General features: G+C 39.9%; 1 protein-coding gene across 3 annotated transcripts in view; it reads right to left on the reverse strand.

The window, feature by feature from the left end:
* Positions 1–1,957: 1,957 nt before the first annotated feature.
* The window catches only part of LOC124405533 (protein big brother-like), a 53,211-nt gene continuing 31,267 nt past the window's right edge, over positions 1,958–23,901 (reverse strand). Inside the window, exons 3-6 of one of the 3 annotated variants that reach the window (XM_046880505.1) lie at positions 22,570–22,761; positions 13,014–13,340; positions 5,847–5,960; positions 1,958–2,282 (exon numbers count right to left, since the gene is read on the reverse strand). In XM_046880505.1, coding sequence (XP_046736461.1) covers positions 2,238–2,282; positions 5,847–5,960; positions 13,014–13,340; positions 22,570–22,761 — 678 coding nt within the window. In that variant the 3' untranslated portion in view covers positions 1,958–2,237. The remainder of the gene's footprint in view (positions 2,283–5,846; positions 5,961–13,013; positions 13,341–22,569; positions 22,762–23,901) is intronic. The other 2 variants (XM_046880504.1, XM_046880506.1) reach the window with 2 other exon arrangements.

Consider the following 23,901-nt stretch of genomic DNA (forward strand, 5'->3'; position numbering starts at 1 on the left):
AAACACAGGTCGCATCAAAATGCGTCCTAACCTTAACAAGAGATATATTGTCCTAGTACAAGCTGGAAACCGGTTTATTTGAGAAAATGGTGAAACATTGCAGGAAATATTATATCACATGTATAATACCCGGAGTCGGCGAAGCCCCGAGTTTGTCGTTTGCTCGCTGGTAACTTCCGCGTAAAACGAGGTTCAATTTCAGGTTGGGGGATCAGGTGTATGCCGTGCAACAATCGTCGACTAAATTGAATGGGGATTCCCTCGCCTTGGTTCTTTCCTTCCTCACTACTAATACGAATACCAAACACTCGACGAATTCTGGTGGGAGAACGAACACCTGAGTATGCGATTCTACGTCGAAGGGAAGCTGCGTAACGCGCCCGGAATCCTAAGAGCACACAATCCGAAAGCCCAGAGACCATGGACTTGGATGCCCGAAGCCTCGAGCCCACAGGAGACTAGAGACCATGCAGAGCTTTCAGCCGTCCCTTCCTCCCACGATCTGCACCGACCCTCCGAATTCAAATCCAAATTACATACTTTGGCTCTCATCCCATCATCCAGCGTAACAAAGGGAAACTGACGTTTGGCGAACGGTGCGTCGATCCGTATTCCAGTGCATAGAAAACGGGCAGTATCAGGAATTGAAAGGGACGATTATACGAATAAAAAACAATGGTCAGAAATATGTCGCGGTAAAAGGTAGGTATGACATTTTCATTAAACTTTCTTCTTAACTATCACGGTTGCTCATTGTCAGACGACTCGATTTCACGGCGGATCTACATACTGGTTCCTCTGCAAACCCTGTGCATCGTCATCGAGCGAAGAGCGTATAATTTTAATAAATGTCCTTTTGCTCACCCAGACACCCCTCAGCCAGTTACGCTACGTTAAGTGACATGCTAATCTCGCAACATTATTAGCGCCGTATACCGCATGCTTCGTACCTTGATTTATTGATGAAGGTAGAGAGAGAGAGAGTCATTACTATTCTTCGGTAATTGCTGATATCGACGCAATATTATTAGGCATTTTGGGTCGCACGCAATTTCAAGTATATCTATAGTACAGAACATCGTCGTGGCCTTCAGGTCCATCTTCAGTTCTCAGACATGGAAGACAATGAAACAGACGAACATGAATGATTTGCCATGAAAATTGCATATTGCGTTTTGCAAATATGTTTGCTGCCTTGCGAGACGAACTTACCCCAGTTTCATTGGGAATTCTTTATTTTCCACATCCCGTTAGTTGAATGTCGCGACATCCGAATCTCTTCATTCACATGGAAAGCTTAAATAAAGACTTCTTGCACTCTACAGATGTAGCAAATAAAAGCGTGCGAGGTTCTTCGTACGTTTAGATGAAACCACTCGATTTTTTAGAATTAGAATTCTTTTTTCACCCCGTAGCGTCTCGCTTCACGCTTTGTCAGTTAAATCAATTGAGAAATTCAACCCGTACCTACCTTCGCTGGTGACGTTTATTTCCTTACCACCTGGGTGATCCCGCCCCACCAAGCAGGGGAACTGTCAACTAAAGGGTTACGTCGTTCAGTGATTCGGAAGTTTTTATTTCGACAATAGAATCAACGATCTGAAAACGGGGACATCATTTAACCAACGCACCCTCCCATTACCTGCACAGACGCAAGTATCTCAATTATTTAGGCTATATGTTGCGGAATCGTTACGCTCGTTGCATGTTACATGGTTTATGGGAAAGTTCGTCACTGTGTTTTTCGTTTTGTCTTTTTGCACTTCGATTCCGTTCTGTGCAGAGTCAAAACTTCGAAACTAAGTATGGATATATATAAATTAAATTTGATTTAATAAGACGAAAAATTCTTCATCTACAAAAGTTTGAGTTGAAAATCAAAGAAAGAAAATCGTAAAAAAAAATACTATTCCAAAAAGTCTCTCGGATTTATGGCCGTTTATTAATTATATTATTTTTAATTCAATATTGTTATTAATATTTGTATTATTGTTGTTAATAATATTCTTATTATTTTTACTTATACAACAGTTACGACACAAGGTCTCTATGACGAGATAATACACTTTCTTAAACACCTATTTATAGCTAGACGTAACATGTGAATATAACAATATACAGGTAAAAAATGACTCGAAGATAACGCGCATTCGCATTGTCGCCGAATGCGTTTGTGATAGAATGAAGAAAAAAGAATTGAAGAATGCTAAAAACCGATAAACCAAACCCGAACCATCCTAGTTGTGATGACCGTGACTCAAGTCATTCTTCAGCTTTCTCGCCTGTAAAAAACGCAGAAAAAAAGTAAATTGGCATCTGGTTTCAGCATCAAAATTACATGCGTGGTAAAATATCATGTCGACTGTTTTTTTAACTACGTGTAAAGAACGCCAAGCATTCTCTCATACATACATATTATAAAGAGGCAGGTGAAGAAGGTCCAAGGATGACAAATGACTGTAGCCAAAATGGTATAAAGGACACAAAGTACTACGGACGCATATAAAAAAAAATCGAGAAGAAAAAGAAGAAGAACAAGAAAATATGCGTGTCAAGTGTAAAAAATATCCATCTGGATATCTTTAATGAGGAAGAAATAATTCCTTAAGGTGTGAGAACTGGAATGAATTTCAATCCTGTACGTGCTGCCAGCAAACTATTTAAATTACTAGAGGAAAACAAATTTTTTCATTACATACAGTTCGCATTTTGATAATTGAAATTTAAAGCGTAGCTGTAGAACTGAACAAAAAACGAAAAGTAAAAAATTAAAAAAAAAAAAAAAAAAAACTACCCTCGCTGTGATATGCAGTTAATATTCACCGACTAGATCGTTGTTTCAACTTGCTACTTGGGGTGACAAAAATGTTCATATACCTACTTGAATAAATATATATGTATGTGTATCTGTATATAGTCGCCAGCAACGCCCCCGTTAAATGCAAAACACTACTGCGTTCAATTTCGACTACAGCTCGCACGGCTATAAATCAAGATAAACATGCACATGTTCTCTCTCGTGTAGCTCTAAGCGAGAACTATTAACACTGTTAGACACGAAGCGCCTGTTAAGCTATCTCATAAACGTAGTGCCCCTAATGCTTGGTGCGTTACACCGTCTACAGCCGAAAATCTATGAAGATCTTGTGAGAATCTATGAAGCTATCCAGCCATCATCCGCAATAGATGTGAGAGATAAAAATTACAAGAATTTAAGCAATCGGAGATGATATATAATTTTCCAAATCGCCTCACATGTTTTTTTATTTTTTATTTATTTATTTAATCTATATACGTATTTGACTATGATTTGTAATTTGGCGCAAGTGATGTGCCTAAAAACTACTGTAATCTTTTCCTGCGGCACCTACAGATATACGCGACACACGTACATGTGTTATTCTATGCAGATCACCCCATATATCAAGGAGGGAGAGTAAAGGGTGCGCGACAGGACTCACAATAGGTTTGCATATGCCTAGATTTTGCATGCTCCATTAGACGCAGGTCAGGTGTTACAATGTTCGCTAATAAAATTACAATTTTCACTTTACAAAGAATTTGAATATCAAGAACGGCTTGCGCGTATCGAATAAAATCGAGTGATATATGACTCTGTTCTATCCAGCACCAAATAATTTTTCCGCAACTTTTCCCCCAGCGAGACGGCAAATATCGCTGTGAAAAACATGGAAACAACGGAATATAAATTTGCCAAACAATTGCGAAAAAAACAGATTTCATGTGTAGATAAGATCGCAAGCTGTGATTTTTCGGGACGATTTCTGAAATCGCGAATAATAGCCTACCATTATAAAAAAAATTAACGATGCTGTAATACGTCAAATACTGTGAAAGGAAAGAACTGCGGAATTATTGAAATAACTTTGCATTATTAGAGCATTGAAGTTAAGGATTAAAACAATGGAACTATCCTCCATTATCACGAAGTCGGCACTACTTGCCCCCAGGTTTCGTATGCCAATGCACGAAAGCCACGATATGCAAACTTGTATTCGGTATTAGAAAAAGCCTTGGCAATAAAATAAAAGCTGGGAGGGCCTCGACGTTGATGCACATCTGCGTAGCGGCGCAGTATGTATGCTATGAGTTCTGGCTGCATGTCGGCCTCGTATATATGTACCTACCTATATCAGGCCGCACCGAGCGAGCCTCGCAACGTCCAGGGGTTGTTTTATTAATTCACTCCCCTGTCGAGCCCTAAACCCGACGGGCCCTGTTTCATTTCAAAACTAATTGTAAGTAGGAGCGTGTATACGTCCTGCTCTCGTCCTGCTTATGGAGTGGGTGGGTGGTCGACTATTTATTACCTAATTGGGTCGAATTCGTTTAAATAATTTCCTTGATTAATTGCAACGGGTGCAGGTGGGCCAAAACGGATCACAATAATTTACAACTTACCGATGCTAAATTAAGGAAGGCTCGTTATGCTGTTACGGGAATCGGCGCTCGAAATAAAAATTTAGAAAACAACTTGTTCGAAACATGTTTCTTCCAGCTAATAACGACTCGTAAGTGTTTCTCATTCTATTTCACAATCAGTTGAAACGTAATTTACGGATGCATCTTCAATTACCGGAGAAAATTATTGTTGTACGAATATATTGAATTTTTTTTTTTTACACCTTGCGCACTTACCTCTCGATCAATATTGCATAAAGTTTTTTTAATCATACCAACTGAATCTGTACCTGATCCTCTATTTATTTAAGCAAGCTTCTATCCGCCTCCAAAACTATTACGCGTGTTTATACTCCCTCTGTATAAACGTCATGAGTCGATATACTCGTATAAATTTCAGCGTATGTAATATTCTCGCGGGATGCTGGCTGCGGAGGCTGCATTCAACCGAGGCGGTCATCTGTGAAACGAACTTAGCTTGTTGGCACACACTGTCGTGCGCCAGTGCAATACACGACCCTAGTGCCCAGACCAGGCTTGCTGCCATGCACGCATGTAAGTATATGTATGTGTATTGTATACTATAGGTACATAGGTGCCCTACAGGTCCTACATCTACAATGGGATACGCAGAGGCCAACGGGATCACCGGAGTATCACAGTCAGAAGTCCTCGTTGATTCGCTGTGCAGTCAGACGTGCTAAAATATTGTGCGCGTGTAGCAACCCGCACATATGCAGACGTATCGCATATGTAAAACATTACATCACGCTTCAATTGACTTCGCGAAATGAGCAATTGCTGTATGACTTATCTAAACTCGACTGATGAGACGGAATATCGGGCAAAAGGGGTTCGCCGTGACTGCAGCTTACCGTAAGGATACGTCACTGCATGCCTTTGCAAAATGACTGTATAAATAATTTGGTATAATATTCACAGTGTTACACAGAAGTAAATACATATAGAATATAGATATGTACGTCGAAGATGCGGAAAAAATACCCAAAGAAAATAAAAGTACAACACCTTCATAGACACGAATGAAAAATATGACATGTAAAAATAAATAATTTTTCATAATTTATCAATTATTTAAGAGGAAAAGGCTAATTATACTGATGCAGATATTAAATTTAAATAAATGAAGATCGATGCACCGCAGGGGGTCAACCGATTTCACCGAAAAAAACAACGTAATTAAAGCTCGTGAAATTCTGCTGGAGAAAATAATTCCAGAATTTACATATATAAAGGTAGGCCGAGTAAAAAGGATTTTCATAAATTCATACCCGATGTTTCAAGAATTTCTAGGGAAATAGTAACGACACCGCAGAGAAACCCTCGCGACGTGCTGCTAGATTTTGCGATATTCAAAGCAACGGCATTTTACTTTAATTTTTGTAAAACTGGAAACTTCGTACTTGCAGATTTGGCTGAAGGCCTGGATGACGCTGCGATGGTCCCGTGTGACACCTCGCTGCGGCTGCTTGTTGCTGCTGTTGTTGCTGATGTTGGTGTTGCATTCCCATTCTCAGCTGCAACATCAATCAAAGCAGAATTCGTCAGTTGAATCCCGTAATAGAGAAGATTCCTAAATAGCGCAGTTTCAAAAATTTGCTCACGGAGATTCAAGAGTCTAACGATTAAAAAAAAAGTAGGCATAATTTTCGGGAGCCTAATTCATAAATAAATGATACGAATGCGGGCGAAATTGTTCGGTGCTCCTATTCACATCCCTGTTTATTCGATTATTCTGATTCTTTTTCGGAAATCGAAAAATGTCCCCGGTAATCCTCAACCTGCGACGTATCATTACCGGCTTACAGGGCAAGAGGCGCCGTGTGACAAGATTCTTTTCAGCTTACGGGTTCCCATCCATCGACCCTGACCCCTCGTCTCTCCTCAGCACCTTTCCTCCCTTTCGGCGATCGAGGCAACAGGCAGCGAAGGTAGGTAAATGGAAGCAAGCAAAGCCGGTAATCCTGGAAGAGTAACTCCCTTTGACGGGAGAGTGTCTTCGACGGATGCTATAATACACGGTGTGTATAACAGAATATCCGGGAAGAACATCAGCCCCTTTCTTTGCCATACCTTAAGCGCAAGCAAAGATGCTTAACGATTGTCTTTTTTCCCTGTTCTTTGGATCTTTCTTCCCTGCAGCGAGCAATGCGTCGGCATCTTTTTACGACGCGACTCGAGTGTGCCTGATGGGGGCTTTAGGTTTTTGACTTGTGTCGCAGGTTTTTCGAGAACGAAGAAGATCGTTTTAATGCCTGCGATAGGGAGGCTGCGGGGCAAAGACCTAATCGCGACGGAAAATCTCCGAGATCCGAATCGCGGCGCGGGCCGAAAGAACTTTGTTCTCGCTATCTGTTTACAGTCGCAGAATTCGTTTTAGGTGCATCGATTTTCAATGGATCGAGTGAGTCATTTTTTAAAAGCCGGAAAAACCTGCTACGGAGTTGGATGATGCAGTTTTGCCTTAGGTAGGCGAAAAAAGTGATGTAAGAATTCCGAATTTCCATCTTCAACGGCTCTTTATCTGTCGCATTTCGTGACGCGTATAACCGAAGCTCGACAAGTGTTCAAGCGACACTCTATCTCCGAGCAACTTTATATAGCTGCTGCAGCGATATAGACGTCTTGAAAGTCTTCGGCTGTAAGCAGATCACGTATAGTAATAAAAATCCCTTCTTTGAAGCAGTGAAAGAAACGCGGGATACTTACCCACCCCTCTGTATCCGCCTGCAGTACGAATCCTTTGGAAAAATATTTGCTCAAATATGTAAACAGGCCTCGACCTACCGCCCTTAGTGAGGTTTGAAAATTTTTATTGTACGTATGCCGTATAAGTAGGTATAATAAGGGAAACCCGTGATGGTTCGGCACCATTTCGGTTATAATAACTTGGAGCCCCACTTGAAAAATCGGTAGGTACCTACCATACCGACTCCGTTAACCTACACTCCCTCCCCATTGTTCTTTTTTGTTCGCCTTCCTCTTTTTCCGGAATGCGAGTCCGCGACGGCGCGCAGGGGATGAAAAGTCATCAATTATTATTGAGAATAAATCGAAGGCAGATGTGACGAGTGCCTACAGGGCTCGGCGGGTGGCCAATTCAGACACACGCTCACCCTGCCAGGCGACAATACTGTTTCTACAAAGCGATACAACGCGAGGAGCCTTGGCGAGAGGACGCGGGGGTTCCCCTTCGGCCTCGTGCGCTCTATTAGAGAACCGGCGATGCCGGGAGGGCGCGAATATTTGAAAGGCAATTATATATCAATAAGTTCAAGTGCTTCCTATGTGCTGCCCGTTCAGGGGTTGGGCGGACGTGTTAATTCGATTGTTTATTTACAGAAAAACTTATACAGGCGAGCCCTTGTGCCCGGCGAAGTTTTCCTGCCTCGTAATTGTCTGTTCGTCGCTTTTTCGCAATTGTTTATTGATTTTTGTACTCGCCTTGGTATGGGTAGCCAGTCATGTATGGTTAAATTGAAAGCGTTGAGAACAAAGATTCGTGTAATAGATTTAGCACCGCATTTATTTTATTCGAATGAAAATGGAGGTGGTTTTCCGGTTTGGAGAATAGTTTTTTTTTTTTTTTTCTATTCTTTATGTAACGCTGAAGATGCTCGGTGTAAAATTGTACTTGATTATTTCCCTAGTCGCCTTTGTGTATATATATCATTGTTTTGTTCCGTTGGAAGTTTCGAGAGTATATTATCTGACCATAACGGAAGTTCAAAAGTGTCGGCGACGCGATAACGGGAACAACGTCTCGGCCAGCGTAATGTGAGAAAATACCAGCTTGACAAGGGTCATTTTTTAAGAAACTATATTGTGTTTATTACGCTTCCTGATCCGTATCGCAAGGCTGTTAATCGAAGGTCAACAATTCTTTTCCTCCTGCAATGATTCTTATCCGCCAGTCTGTGAAATTTCTGGTTCTCCAGTTCAGGATCCATGGTAGGATATTATTATGCCTAGACAGTATGACGTGAAGGAAAAGGCGACGGAGAAGGATAAGGAGAAGGAAAAGAGGCGCTGCCGGCGGCTGCCAAGCCGACGCAGGAAGACTTCAGGCTTCTATAAGGCTTCTTATAAGAATTCGAAACTGCCTGAATATCGGATTACGACTTTTATCGACAAGAAAAACGCGGGGAAACGAGCCCTCGTCAAACTAGGAGTCTAGGTAGCTAGGAATATTATTCAAGAAACATCGTCAGCTTCGATCTAGATCGTCCACGAGCGAATTCCCGATCGTCTGCATATAATAAAAATGCACAGTTCTTCATCGATTAATTCAAATTTTGGGGTCAATAATTTTCGAATTGAAAAATAGAGGTAGGAATCGTCATGTTTTAGAGTTAATGTACATTTAATGTATTATTCCTGACTTCACCACGACTTCAACGCTAAATTGGATAATTTTTCTCGCACAGTTATACCGTTGCTATTTACAATTCTCCGTGAGATCTTCTTCTTTGTTAAAATTTACACGAATATTCATATGGCTTTTAAATGTTCCTTTCATCTCAATTCAAGATTCGCAGTTTAGCCGATTTCAAATCAGAGGCGTGGTAACCCATGAGCGTTTGTGTAAAACGACCCCATGTTATTCTTATCTTAAATAATCTCTCATCTTATCTTCTCATAACAATTTTCAAACAATTTCAACGGTCTAGTGATAGATTGTCAGACTTTCAAAGGAAGTTGGATAAGCATGGAACGCCCTCTGATTATCGCTTTGGTTTTTGATTTTAGCTAATCCGAAGTTGACGTTCACTATCAGACTAAATATCATCGAGATGAGTGATGAATGATGAAAATTCGAAGATCAATTGAACAGTAACGTCACGATGCGTCGAGGAAAAGCTGATTAACTGACTTTTAATGTTTTAAGTATAGTAGATATAAATGTTTACTGTTGTTAAGTATAGACTCGATGTTCAACTATTATTTTACTTCCAATAGTTACTCGAGAAAAAACTTGTTAACTTTTCAAACTTAATGGTTATAACATGAATTGGCAATTTCTCGATTCGGCGAAGCTGTAAGGAAACTAATAAAAAAAAATATAAATCTCATCATAAGAAGTTCCGCTTAATGTCGTGCAAGTGTTACACTTTGCAGCCCACAAATTATCCTAACCGTATAATATTGTATGGATTCGTTCGATTCGTATTTGCTTTGATAAATCTCGTCTTAGCCCAACAAAATATGGATTTGGGTTTCAAATTTTAAAAGGTCTAAAATATTTGTGAATTAACAAATTTTGAAATGCTGCCCAATTTCGATTTTCAAAGTTTCAATTTGTATAAGAATTATCGCTGATCGTACCCAATAAAAATAAACGAGGCGTTGATCTAAAAATTACAGAGTATGTGCCCTCATCTTTGCTCAAACACCGTGATGATCCTTGACGCTAGAATTGTTATTCGTACGTTCAGAACGCTAAATCCATCGGATCAATCGGATGAACCGTGTCTTAATCGATTAAAAAATGTCCATTTATACTTTTGCAGCACTGTTCAAAGATAATACACGTGGCGCCTGACACATGGATATACAACACGATGTAACTGAGCTGCGCAAACAGAGATTTGCCTGGGATGTGGGGTCTTAAGCCGACGAGAGCGCACATCAGTCTCAATTTAGGGGATTTGAATTCATCTCGTCGGATCGTTTAAAACAATAAGAGGGAACTTGTGAAGCTCTAATTGTACAGGGAGTAATTGTATTATCAACGTTGATTGAAGGTGATTTAAAAAATTGAGACTTGTTGCAAAAATATTCCGAGTGCAATATTTCGATTACAATAGGACGATTTCCAATGCAATAAGAATAATTTCCAGCCAGAAGACCAATAAATTATATCCTACGCCATGTTTTTCCGGTAAAAAAGAATCGTCTGGATAAAGAAAAATTCACGGTGAAAAAAAAATTACAAATCGAAGAACAAAAATCTGCATGCGCTGGAGGTTTGCTGTCTCCCTCTCTTTTTTTCATAATTACACGTTTCACATTCGAGACTCGTATTTCTACAACAAAACGAAGCCTTCTATTCCTTGAATAACACGTCACTACAGCTCGTGCATTCAATGCTCCCGCTTTTGACGTTCGACTGCTTTTCTGTATGCGAATGCCATCCTGTCTGGGATCTGATACGCATCCGTACTCGATTATTGCAGTTCATTTTCGGCACGAAGTAATTATAATTCACTCACCTATGACGTATATATTTCCGTATTAAACCACAGTTATGAATCACTCAGTTTGATTACTTGTAATATTTCAAACTCTCGCACCAATTTTCATTACATTTCCAGATTTTTCCAAACTTTCTTGCGCCTCATGTTTTTCCTATCACAGTTGGGAGGTGCGGGAAAATGTGCAAAAGTATCTAAAGCAGTGGCATGTAATACCTATATGAGTATAGAATTTTTTATGATCTGTTGGCAGAGTTCAGGCTAACGTAAATAAAAAAACTAAGAAAAACTCCACTGAAATTAATAACATTAAACAACAAATAAATGTCGAAATTCTGAACAGAGTAAGTAACTATGAAGATTCAAACTAAATTGTAATCAAAGAAAAAAAATTAACGAGGAAATAAATTTCTAATATTTTAGCCGCATATATAATATTAATATATTCGTAAATTTAAAAAAATGACGAAAACCTTGTTTTTTTTTTCAAATTAAAATATACAAATCAGAAACTAATCGAAGGATACGACGAGTTTCGTAACAACGTGAGTTCAAAAAGCAATACAAGTAATTATGCTCTCGAGATCCACGAAATGTTTGTATGGTAAGCGTGTGCCGAAATTAGTATCATTAAGTTTTACGCGGAAATAGCAGCCAACGTAATGCAGTACGTACAGTACGGAATTAAATGAGTAATAACTTTTACTTCTCGAAATTCGTCATAAGTTAAGTATGCTGAATGAATTCGATTATACATAATGGAACGAAGGTCAAAAGTTGTTCCACGTGAATACGAGCTTAATGTGTTATTATAGTTATATGTAAGTTCCATAAAAAAAGAACACACAAGGGTTGATTAACTAGAACTGCGGGTTAATTATTAAACTAAAATCGACCATCGATCGTTAATTAATATTTAAGAAGAATAATGTAAAAAGCGTGTAAATAATTATTGGTAAAAATTATATTTAGTTAATAAACTCTTTACAAATATGTACATACAACAAAATTACTATATGTGTAACTGAGAGAGAAAAAAAAAGTGGGGAAAAAAAAAAAAAAAGAAAACACACATGCCGAAGTCACAACTCGAACTCCTCTCGAGGAGCCGCACTGAGTCTGCTGACTCACTCTTATAATCGAATGTCTAGAAATTCCTAGCATGACGCATGGATCCGGACAGCGAGAATTCCGTTCGCGAGCTGACTGTGTCACACCTAACGCGTAACATATTATGTTCACGAGTCACAATACGTGACACTTTGTTAAACGATTCCATGAATTTCATTACATTTATTATCACGCTTATGTTTTTATCTCGATGAAATATTCGAATTTTGAACTTATCGCCCTTCTTTCGCAGAACAGAGCGTGGCATGTCGTAATTATATCTGTGCACGTGATAATAATAATAATAATAATAATAATAATAATAATAATAATAATAATGAAACATAGACTGCAGCACATGCACTTATAATGCACCTATAATAGATGAGTATTTGGAAAACCAATAATTTGTATAATATGGTCTTCGTTATGTGATTCGGACGATATTATTCCGTCATGATACATCACGAATATAATAATGATACTTCGATCGCAACTATTATAGGTATAATTGTACAAACCACATATACTCAAGAACTATCATGTAGCTATTTTCTCTTGCCCTCAATTTATACTAAAAAATATCGTTTATTCTATATATTTACCTATGGTATAACAGATATATTGAAAAATATTGCAAGACAGGTAAAAGGAAAGGCGTTTTCGAAGATTAGCTTATAATGTCTATAATAAAAACTGCCCATTAATTTTTATTATTTCTCTTACTATTCACTTATCTTCCTCACCCTTTCCGGAACGGTTAAGATTTTCGAGTTGTCCTTAGCGTAAAAAGAATAATTCTCCATCCATACTTCGAAACGATATCGTGAATAATTTTATCGTCCTCAAAATTTGCGTCTTAAAGAAAACAATAACTATACATAAAAATTTTCTTTGTCAGCTAAAAAATGAACTTCCATGCGTACAACGGTATTTTTCGTATAAGAAAATCTCACGGCCCCGATTCTAAAAGTCAAAAAAGTATAAATGAAAACGGTGAAGCAAAGAGACAGAGATAATGAAAGAAAGAAATAAAGAAAGTGAGAGAATAATTGATTGATTGACGGGCGGAGGGAGGGGCACAGAGAGAGAGAGAGAGAGAGAGAGAGAGAAATAACGCGACAAGTGATCGCGCAACGTTAAAACTCGCGTTAGGTACACAATATTAGTCAGTCTGCACGGAGGGCTGCGCACGTCACAAGATATTGCGAGGCTTGAAAGTCTCGCGAAACAACTTTTAATCTATGCGTAGGTCCGAAGCCTAACCTCCATCTCGGAGTCCTGGCGATGGGCGAGATGCGGCCCGACGCTGGGGGCGCCGGCACCGGGCACGTGGTGCCCATGGTGTCCATGGTGGTGATGGTGGTTCAAGTGAGAAGCCTGACTGATACCACCGCGGTAGATTCGCTTCTCGTCAAGCTCTCGCAGTCTCTGGTTATAGCTGTCGATTTGCTCCCGAAGGATCCTGTCCTCCTCGGCTGCCAATTCCTCGTCCAGCTCCAGGCATCCCAACCCGTCCAGACGCTCCAGATCGATCCAGCCTCGCCATCTCACGCAGACACCGTTCATTATCAACTGGGAGCGAATGTGGACCTACACAGAAAAATTGAAAAATTCTATTACCGAAAGGCAAGGTGTCTTTTTGGTTTTAGGTGTCGCAAAAAAGAAACTTTTATTTAAATCATGAAGTTCGGCTGAAACTTCCGGTTGCAATAATTATTCATTATACAGTGAAGATCTAAGTCCTTTTCAAAAATGTTAATTCCCGTGCGATATAAAATCTTTGACAATTGATCACAGCTGTGATTAAAATTGATGGAATTTTCTCTTCTACTTGAAGAAAGTTCTCGAAAGATTTGAACATTTTTTCCTGCAGCCAGTATTATGTATACACACATGTATATATATATATATATATATATATATGCGTAGGTACAGTAATTAATCTTGAGGCTTGCGGTGCGAGTTGCGGTAATCAGAGTCGTGCCGAGACTTGATATAAGTTTACGAGTATAATATATACATATATACAAGGTGGATACGTATATAAGAGTGTCGGTGATATTTCCCCTCCCCACTAACCCGAGCGTAGGACTTATTTGGAATTCAATTTCCTCGGATTGTATATCGCGGCGCGTTTAAACGCAGCCACTTTTCAAGCTCCATGATTGTCAGCTCTAAAGTTAACGTGCAATCTCGTTTTGCTTCGCTTGTTCATGCAGCGAGATCATTATCGTCATTATACGGCAACGGAGATAGAGGAGGTATGGTACAACATAAAAGTATGGGTCAAACAATTTTCTTAATCGTTTTCCAAGAGAAAATAATATACAACCGCACACATTTGCCATTATAATATGTACGACGTACGGATGGTATATATGTATACAAGCTGAACCATAAACGAGTTCTGCAAATTGTCGAGGATACAGACTTGGAGAGATCGCCAGATTGAAACTCGCTACAGGGATGAGAAGTTAAGCCTCGATAATGAGATCAAATTCCATCCCACGACCGAACATATTTTCAAAATATTTTCAACTCTTTCGTCATTTTGCGTGCGCATATAACAAAGGGATTAAAGAACTTACACATTTTTGTACAATTATACGCAAACTGAAAACAATTTCGAGTAGTCTTCACTTTCGAACTTTTGTTGTTATTGTTTCGTATGTTCTTCTTTAATATACTTGCAGCGCGTGGTCGATATTAAAAAATAAAACAGGCAAACACCTTATGTTTAATTGTATCTTTCGCCTCAAGGCGTCGTACACTTAGATCCACGCATTTATATACCTACACACCGTCCTTTGGATAAATAGAATTATTAGAGAGCAAAGTCATCGCTGCGGGTGATTCCGGTGCCATGAAGGATGAAGAAAGGCGTCCAGCATCCGGCATCAAGCGGTGATAAAGGGTTGCGAAAAGGTGAACAGTTTAATTTTGATTCAATACTGCAGGTACAATGATCCCCCCTCCTTACGTCGAACAGATTTTCCCCCGTAACTCGGAGTAACCCCGGCGCGTACAATTACAGACTAAAATCGAGTCCCGCTAAGGCGTTTCTTTGTCGATAGGCGACGACGCTCAGCGCTGCTGGTTTTCGAATCATTTCCAACGGTGGGAGCCGCGCAGCTGTATAACGGCGCCTTTTAAACCGTCCGTCCGCTAGCTGTAACAATTATTTATTTCCAACAAGGTAGGTACATAATGCAGCACACCAGCAGCGTGTCCCGAGTCTCCTTTCCTCCTATCCTTCGCTCGCTTTTGCACGGACTTGGACTCTATGCTCGTCTCCTCCCTGCACGGCCAGTTCCCCAAATCGCTATTGTCACGGGGGCGTTTTTCGGAAGGCCACTTTCCGATGACCACTCTTCGGCCAATTTTCAAAGTCAACCTCGCCTCTGATATACATAGGTAGTACCCACTCGGACCGGAAGCTAATGAATGCTTTCATGGATGTTAGTCAATTTAAGGGTGGGTATGACCTGGGTGCAATATTAGCCATGGCATCGTCATCGAGGCAAATTGCGTGGGGCTTTCGAAGAAGAAGGAAAACAGAACATAATAAATGCATGGATGGAAATTAGAGTGATAACTTCAGTCGGAGTAAGTTTGTTTGTAAAAAATCGAATCTAGGTAAATTTGTTAAACTAAACACCGAGAAATTGACGAATTTCCGAGAATTTATAATAATCTTACGATATGAATGCTACTCGTATCGTACAACGCGATTATATATTCTTGTTTAATATACTCGGAAGAATAATAACGAGAACAAAAAACAGGTTGTAGGTATGATAATTTTAGGCATGTGCCTACCTATGTACCGGATTTTATATAAAGATACTCTATATTTCTGAAAACTGTTGATCAAGATAAATTTTCGCAACATCTGAGAATCGAGCATAGTTGCTGTGCACGTAGGCAAAACTCGACGATGCAAAAATTGTACTTAACGATCAAGTGGGAAGAGTTTCGTGGAATGAAATTACGCAAATGAATGTATATACCTGTTTTAATACACGCGCGACAGCAAAACATTCGTAAATCAAAACAAGCTGCGGCAGAACAATCAAATTTCAATTTTACGAAGAACGTGAAATTACGCGTGAGGAATAACGAATAATCCTGCGAAGGTCTGGAACGAGAATCGTACTAACTTCACGTTCGCAGAACTTCATCTGTCGGTAATATCATCGCACATGTGCAGGACGACTGCAATGATCAAGCTGTCGCACAAGTCGACAAAATAATATGATTTATCATGTTATTGTCGCTGTGTTATAGGAGAAGAAACGATCCCTTGCATCGAGAATGGCATGGTATATATATTCATATATACTTGACTTGCTGTTTTCAATTCCGTACGTGTACGAGTATAATAATTTATTTTCATACAAGTATAGCTTATAGACATTCTAAGAGGTTTTGTACTTTCGTTGAAAATTAGGTAAATAATCATAACAAGACTTCCTTGAAATTTTGTAGGCATACGACATATAAGAAGATCATTTTCGAGTTAATAAAATCCATCACTCATTCGTATAATAGTCACGAACGAATTGGTCAATTTTATATTATTTTTTCCCTCTCCAATTATTGGTCAATAATTATCAACGAATTGATTGATTTAATATCACAGAGGAAAAACTCCCGCGATCAAACGGAATTCTATAAAGTTCAACCTATCCTTAAAAGTCCTTAATTTTTCAGTCTGACAGAAGTAATTATTTTATATATTAGCCGCTTTTTCACTGTCGGTATAGCTATACTCGTTATTACAACAATCGTAAGACGATGCTGAATTAGGTGCCTTAATTTGTCATTTCTCGTTTTTCCCCCATTTCCGTTCTTAGTTCTGTAAACCTTCTCACGACCTGCGGATATTCGAAAGAGACGAGTAAAAAACACCAAAAGGATTCCATAAATCATGGGCGTTACCCATTAGGCTGTAATAAAGGAGAACGATTATTAAAACTGTAACAGCTATAACGAAGGTACAGCCGTGAAATGTGCGTAGCCAGAGTGCCACACACAGACATATTACGAAATGTAACGCGGTTATACATCCAGGGTATGTACATAACAGCCCTTAAACCGTCCAAAGCTAACCCTTTGGCTCCGGCTGATTTGCATCGAACAAAAAAAAAAGAAAAAAAGCAAAAAGGAAAGGCCACGGTCCGTTTTTACGAAAGGGTTAGCCGCGTTACTACCTTGCCTTCGTGGCAAAGGGGTGCGACGGGGCGTAATACAATATAATAACCGGTAGACTCGGGACTCGACCGATGCACACTGTAATACAAATGACACCTATTTCCCTAGCCTTTTGTTTTAGTGGGCGTATCTGACGTTTGTTTGCGCCTCGGTCCAGTCTGGACAATGCTGGGGTATTTGTCACATACCGAATACGACGTGCCGCAGGGCGCGAGAGAGGGCAGCAGACGATACGAGCCCTCGGGAAGGGACATACGGTCAAACGAGGGTTGATCCGGATTTTTACAAAATCATGATTTACGGCTCACCTGGATCACGCGGCCTGCAGGCAACGAGATCTCAGAGTCTAATCGACGTTGCTCGGTCAAATGTATTGTATATAGGATCGCGAGGTGAAATTGCGTCGTGTTAGAGCAAACTTGAGATTCACGTTAGAATTTATCAAACACTCGACGCTAATCAAGTTAATTTAGAAAAAAATAATTGACGTTTTTTCAATGTGGCAACCCCCAAAAATATTTGTTAAAAGAAGGATTCACGCTGGTTGTAGCACTTCAATTATTATTTCATTCCTGACATCCATATTCAACCCAAAGATCACGATCCTTAATACAACATATAATCCGTGAATTTTGTTCGCCTAAATTAAATTAAGTTCACGTTGAATTATAACTATTTCACGAGATTAAATTATTAATGAAAAAGTCGTCAGATGCACTTCTCAAACATCGTCTGGAGACTTGATATTACAAGTGCTGGTATTCTTTGTGACGTAAATTGATATTATGATTAATGTAAGCAATAAAAAAAAAAATCTCATTCACGATATTTCATAAATTAAAATAAAAAATGTATAGTAGTGACAATTCAACTAAATGGGATCTTCCACATAACGTAAAACGCTCATCTTATTCCAGAACCTTTCGTTTAACCCGAACAAACTTTCTAGGGGGTTTCATGGTGGAAAAAAAATATGTTTGCCGTTTCTCAAATTCTAGAGAATTTTGAGAGATATTTGGGCAAGTATACCAAACAGAAGCCCCGAGTCCCCGTGGGACGTGACAGGTGTCCCGAGGGAGAGAAGAAGAGGGAAGCACACCCTCGAGCGTCGGCGCCGTGTTTTCCCTGTTTTAAATCCTATTAATCGCACCAGTCGGCTTACCGGCGACACGCGTTCAACGTTTCGTGTCATAACACGGGATTAACAAGACTAGTAGAGTACGATGTTAATATTAGTTTCCGGCTCTCTCACCCGTGAAATCATTTTACAGGTTTACAACTTTTCAACCACTTTCGAAGTACTTGAAAAAAGACTTGGTTTGAAAGTAGGTGCTTGAAAAAAATTTGGCTATACTAACTTTTCTAGACTGTATTTGGCGTCAACCTGACACGATGATTTGATGTTCAATTTTCGAATAGATCGTACAAAAATTGTTCGACAAGTGTAGCCGATGTCAGTAAATTTTGGTTAATTTTAACACCGCCATTACTCACAGTCTGCTTATAAGAAATACCGAACAACGGAAGCTCAATTAAACTTATTCCACTAACTTGACCCCAGTCCCGTCGACTTAAGGCGAAAATGTCACTTTAGACGAAGATAGAGAAAAAGTAAAGACAAATTAACTCGTAGAGAATTGATCGTGTCTAATGCAGCCCGGATTGCTATATCGACGCTCGTTCAATATTACGATTAATTATCGAAGCCAGTGAAACTAAACTCGTCACGAACGATGACCAGTAAAACCGGCCGCAGCAACGGAAGCTGACACCAAACAATTTACACCGAGCCACTGAGCGTGACAGATACAACGGCGACGCGATTCATTTCGTTCTGTGTTTTACGTTGAAGAAATTTATACCCGACGCTACGGTCAGAGGTGTAACACTTTCTTATTCCTCGGAACGTTTCGAGGGTTATAAAACAATGCGGAATAACAAAATACGTGCTCAACTGACACGTTCGTTCGTTCGTTTTCTACAAGATTTTAGACACGGTCTTCATCTCGAATTTGGCGAGGCAACGTCTTTTTCAGAACATTGTCTTTCGAAAATGACAGCTCAATATGCCGAAGGTGCAGGTTAATTTGCAGTTTACAGCTCAGCTGAGAAGGAGGATAAATTCCATTGAAAATGTTGCTCTAAAGGTGCGAGGGAATACGATTCTGCAAAAGCTAGTTTAGGTAGGTATACAGCGTGAAAGTTAGGCTCTGACAACTTTCGGCGACTCGATGGACCGTCGTAAAGATAGCCGTAGAAGAAATTGCCGAACGTTCGGCGCGCCCGAAACCTGCATTCCTATTGTGTTCGGAGTATTTCTCACCTGTCTCACAAATAAAGGAAAGGAAAAACGGGGTCCACTGACGTTTATGCTTCTCTGCCCACGACGTTAGATTCGTTGAAACGCCTGCGAACCTTTCGCAGCGGTTCACCTCGTGACTTTAACACGATTCCGTTTGACGAGACGGACGATTAACTGCGCCGTAATTAAACCGCGTTGTAATTAGAAAATCCCTTCAAATTCACAAGCAAATACTTATAATGACCGAAGAGTGATTGTATACAGCGTATTTAAACCGTGATAAGTATATAAGGTATATCCCAATGCAATGCCGAGATAGAGTTGTCAGGTTTATCTTAATGGTCTTTAACGGTCAGATAACTCAAGTGAAAGGGCTGCAGTAGCTGGCGCATGAAAGAAGCGGAATAGAAATGAAAGAAAGAAAAACAAAAAGGAAGGAAAAAGAGAGGAAAAGGTATAACGAGGCTGGTAGGAATTAAGGCCCTTGCATGGTGCGGGAGCTGTTTATCAGGCGCATGGATCTCTCTCGTAATTATTACCTACTGCAGAGAGGTGAACAAAGCGCCGCACGTGTCCCGCTTTGTCAGATAAAACAAAACACGAGCGACGGGGAATAATTGATTACGAGCACTGTGCAGTTCTTGCTTTCGCGATGCTTTTATATACCGCCGCCCTCCTCCCGTACGAGTGTATCTGCAGATTCTCTGTATGGTATCCTGGTGAATCGCATATCGCGCAAAACACGTTAATATAACTCTTCAATCTATACACGTTCATTTCGTACAAGTTCTCGGTACTTGGAATCATTAAAACCCACCTTACCTACATTATCGCGGCTATTTCAGTTCCTCGAGTATAGCGTTTCCGGTCTGGGTCTTTTACATCCGGTAATACCGTACTTTTTGGAGTGTTCAAGATCTTGAGTTTACTCGAATATTATACGCCTCGTAATTTTTATGTATACCAGTTGGAAGAAAAAATCAGGTATTAACGCAAGAGCAATTATTATACTTTAGTTTTCTTACAGATTTGGTGTAATATTTTATCGTTAGACCGCGTAGTGCCTGATTAGATAAATTTTTCTATAAAGATTTTCGCTCGAACATAACTTCAAAATAAGCCAAACTTTTTATCTGCGATGTATGGTATTTAAATTATTTTCAATTCAGATGTCCAAGCATAATTGCTTAGTTTCGTTTTTTTTTCTTCTCTTTGTGGGAATCATGAATGAAATCTGAGTTACGTGTTTCCTGAATCCCTTCTAAAGAATTGCGTAAAATTAGGAGAGCGTCGCTTGGATGTCAGCTCGATGCTCGGGCGAGGGGTCAGGACGAAGTATTATTTTGAAAAAGGCGTGTACCGCGGCTTCTTGAACCCCGAAAAGAGCATTTAAGCCTCTGCCGACGGTCAGAGTCACGGAGCAGAGTTTCGGAAAGGCACTTCGGTAGCCAAAGTCTAGAGATACCGTTTCCCCAACTGCGTTTTCTCGATTTCGTAGCCACGTTTCGCCCGGCATATCCGTTATGGGATCTGCACGAGCCTCGCGCGAGCCAAGGGGCAAGAGCCAATTGAACCGAGGGCCGAAAGAACTCTCGAAAGATTTACGAGCCGCTCTCTGTGTTAGCCCTGCAGAGAAAAGCATCTGGCGTTAGGCTAAATAGGTGAAACTACTTCGAGCAGACCCTTGAAGACGTTAATTGTCTGTCTAGTGTCCGCCTGCTGGGATCAGCCGCCCGCTGAAGTCGGTCTTGCAGTTTCGAGCATGTCGAATGTTTTCCTACAAATTGATCCTAAACTTTGGATTTTTTATGTAACAGATGCGGAAATACCGTGCAGGACAATTCAATGGGGAAAGAATCAGCGCAGAAAATGACGTCGCGTTGCGTCGTTATTGATCGCGATGGCGTCCCGACGCCGGGCGTCGGCGTCGTGCGTCGTCTCATTGTCAGCTCCTGCGGCGCAGGCGCTTGTGAAGATATTTCAAGACGTATAGGTGTATACGTTTACCGAGACGTCGTACTACGAAATGGCGACGGTACGAGTACCAACTGGTATTACTGGTTTCAATTAAAATCACTAAAGACAAATTCCGCATTCAAAATGGCCGCGCGATGTTATTTTTCTCCTGCGTCATGGAACGAACCAGAATAGAAGTGTACGCAAAGAATTCTTAAAAATAGAATAGAAAATAGACAAAAGAAATTGTAGGTATAAAAATTAATCATGAAAATTATTCACCGCGAAAATTGCTGGACCAAAATATAACTCCGCAAATAATTCCTATGCGCACTGAAGAATAATTGTCGTATAGAATAAAGTGTAAGCGGTGTGAAGGTCGTTTTCATCGTAGACACCTAAGACCCAATTTGCTGGACATCGGACAATGAGCAAAGTATATAATGTATGGGTATATATGTATGTATGAACCAATTCGTAACGTCGTTAAACTGCAGTGTACACAAGTGCAGCCTTTACATCCATCGACACCCACGCAAAGCGGACCATAATTCCTGCAAGCAATGGTATACACGGGGCCCTAATTCTTAATGGTTATTGTACCTACAATTCCTTCCCTTCGCTTTCGCCTCAAATTTTCTCCTACAACTTTACGTACAGATATTCGGCAGTCTGCCGGGCTAGGAATTTTCACGTCTTTTAAAAGGTGAAATAAAGGTACTTTATTGGACCATCGGAACCGTGACCGGGTGCCTAATTTATGTCTGCAAACATTCGGCAAATTGGAAGGGACTGATTGTAAACAATCGAAGACAATCGGGAAAGTTAACTTTTTCGTCACAGTTCGAAGAAGAATCACAAATAATGTAATAAACACGCACACAGCTGCGTTTAAACTCACTATTAATTAATTCAACCGTTAGAGTATATCCCAGACCTACACGTCATGCGTTTGTAGGTAGGATCGTAGAAGGCAGGTACTGCAATAAAACCGCGTCGCATCGAGTGGTTATTTGGTCAAGAGAAGAGACAATGGGCAATAGAAAATATTTGGACTCAAAATATCAAGAGTGTAATTGACAAAGTACCTACATAGGTATACGATATATTGTGCACAGCGAGTTGATTCGGACTTCGTTCTCATCTGGGTTGCTTGCAGTTAAGCCGCGGGTGGCATTCGGCATGACAATATTCAAGGGAATTTCCCCGAAACTTTTTACTTCGTTGGTTATTGTTTATAGTTTGCGTGTGACAATCGGTTTTATTACCATTTTATCACCGGCTCGATTGAGTCTGAACGCCATCGTAAATCGAAGTAGGTATAGACATATTTCTGTTCCTTCTCACCTTTCCGTGCTCCTTGTCGAAATCGCATTCGCGTGGCTCGCCGCAAAATCCGGATGCCGCAGAGGCGAAAACTAGCTGAAGATTCGTTCCTGTCGCCGCGAATGCAATCTCTGTGTGTCCCTCGCGACATCCAGTTTGGAAACGGACCTGCTGCTCCTCCCTTGGCCTGTCATGATAGGAAGTGTACCTGACCTGGTAAAAAAAAAAAAATGTAAAACAGTAATTATTTAGAAATTGTTTATTACACGAGAGTCTGTAGGTGGTCTAACTACACTCTAAACTTTCGACACAGTCGATTGTGCAATATTTCTGATTCCCGGAAAATTTCAGGTCTCAGAATACCTCGGAGAGAAAGTTGGCAGCTTCCATCCTTAGCTCTTGTTGTACCTGATCGTCAATATTATAACAATTTGTAATATAGAGATGGTGAAAAGTAGGAACCTATCTTTTTGTTATCTAGATTTACGAAAATATTTTTATCTAGAATTGCGAAATGTTCGCATCTTTTCAATCAAAAATGAATGATGCATGTTTGAATGCATGTTAGCATGTTTGGCTAGAAAGTCAGATTAGTGTGTTAAATTATTTGACCGAATTGAAACGCCTCGTAAAAACGATTGTCCTTTTTCGGGGCTCGGGTATACGATATTGTCCATTGGGTTGTTCGATGAAAATCGAAGTAAGAAATCGCAAGTGGAAAATGTGATTCGATTCGGAGTGATCTCATTAGACTGTATTTAGCCACTTACTTAACCATAAACAAATTCGTAGAAACTGTCTTTTCGAGTAGGTACCGCAGCACACTTCAATTATATTGTATAATTCTGTAATTTTCAAGAGGTTTAAAACTACATCCTAATGAACAAGTACGCATGTGAGTATAGGTAAACCAACGACCTCAGCTACTTATACTTTAGTCTTTATCATTGCGGTTGTTGTTTTCTCCGACTCGAAGTGAAGTTCTTGTGTGTATAACTGGATGACGTCCGCGAAGAAAATATAAATATGTATACCGTTTCCGGCGGATAACTTACAACATCGCTGCTGTACGTTATCAAACAGTTTCTGTACTTTAATGAATTCAAGCTAAACTCGAGGCGAAGCCTGATTTCGACGTATTGTAATTCAAATATCTAAAATAAAAATAAAAATAAAATCGACTTTAATTAAGATGCGCAAATATACAACGCAAAAAGTGAAAAGAAAACAAAGCGACCTTATACTTATAGTCACATAAATCAATTACGCGTATCGTCTTTGCAAAATACACACGAAAACCTTAAATTTGCTGACTGATCGTGAGACAAGGTTAATCGATGTAACAAGTAAAAT

This window comes from Diprion similis, chromosome 4, assembly GCF_021155765.1.
Source record: "Diprion similis isolate iyDipSimi1 chromosome 4, iyDipSimi1.1, whole genome shotgun sequence".
NCBI classification, from domain to species: Eukaryota; Metazoa; Arthropoda; class Insecta; order Hymenoptera; family Diprionidae; genus Diprion; species Diprion similis.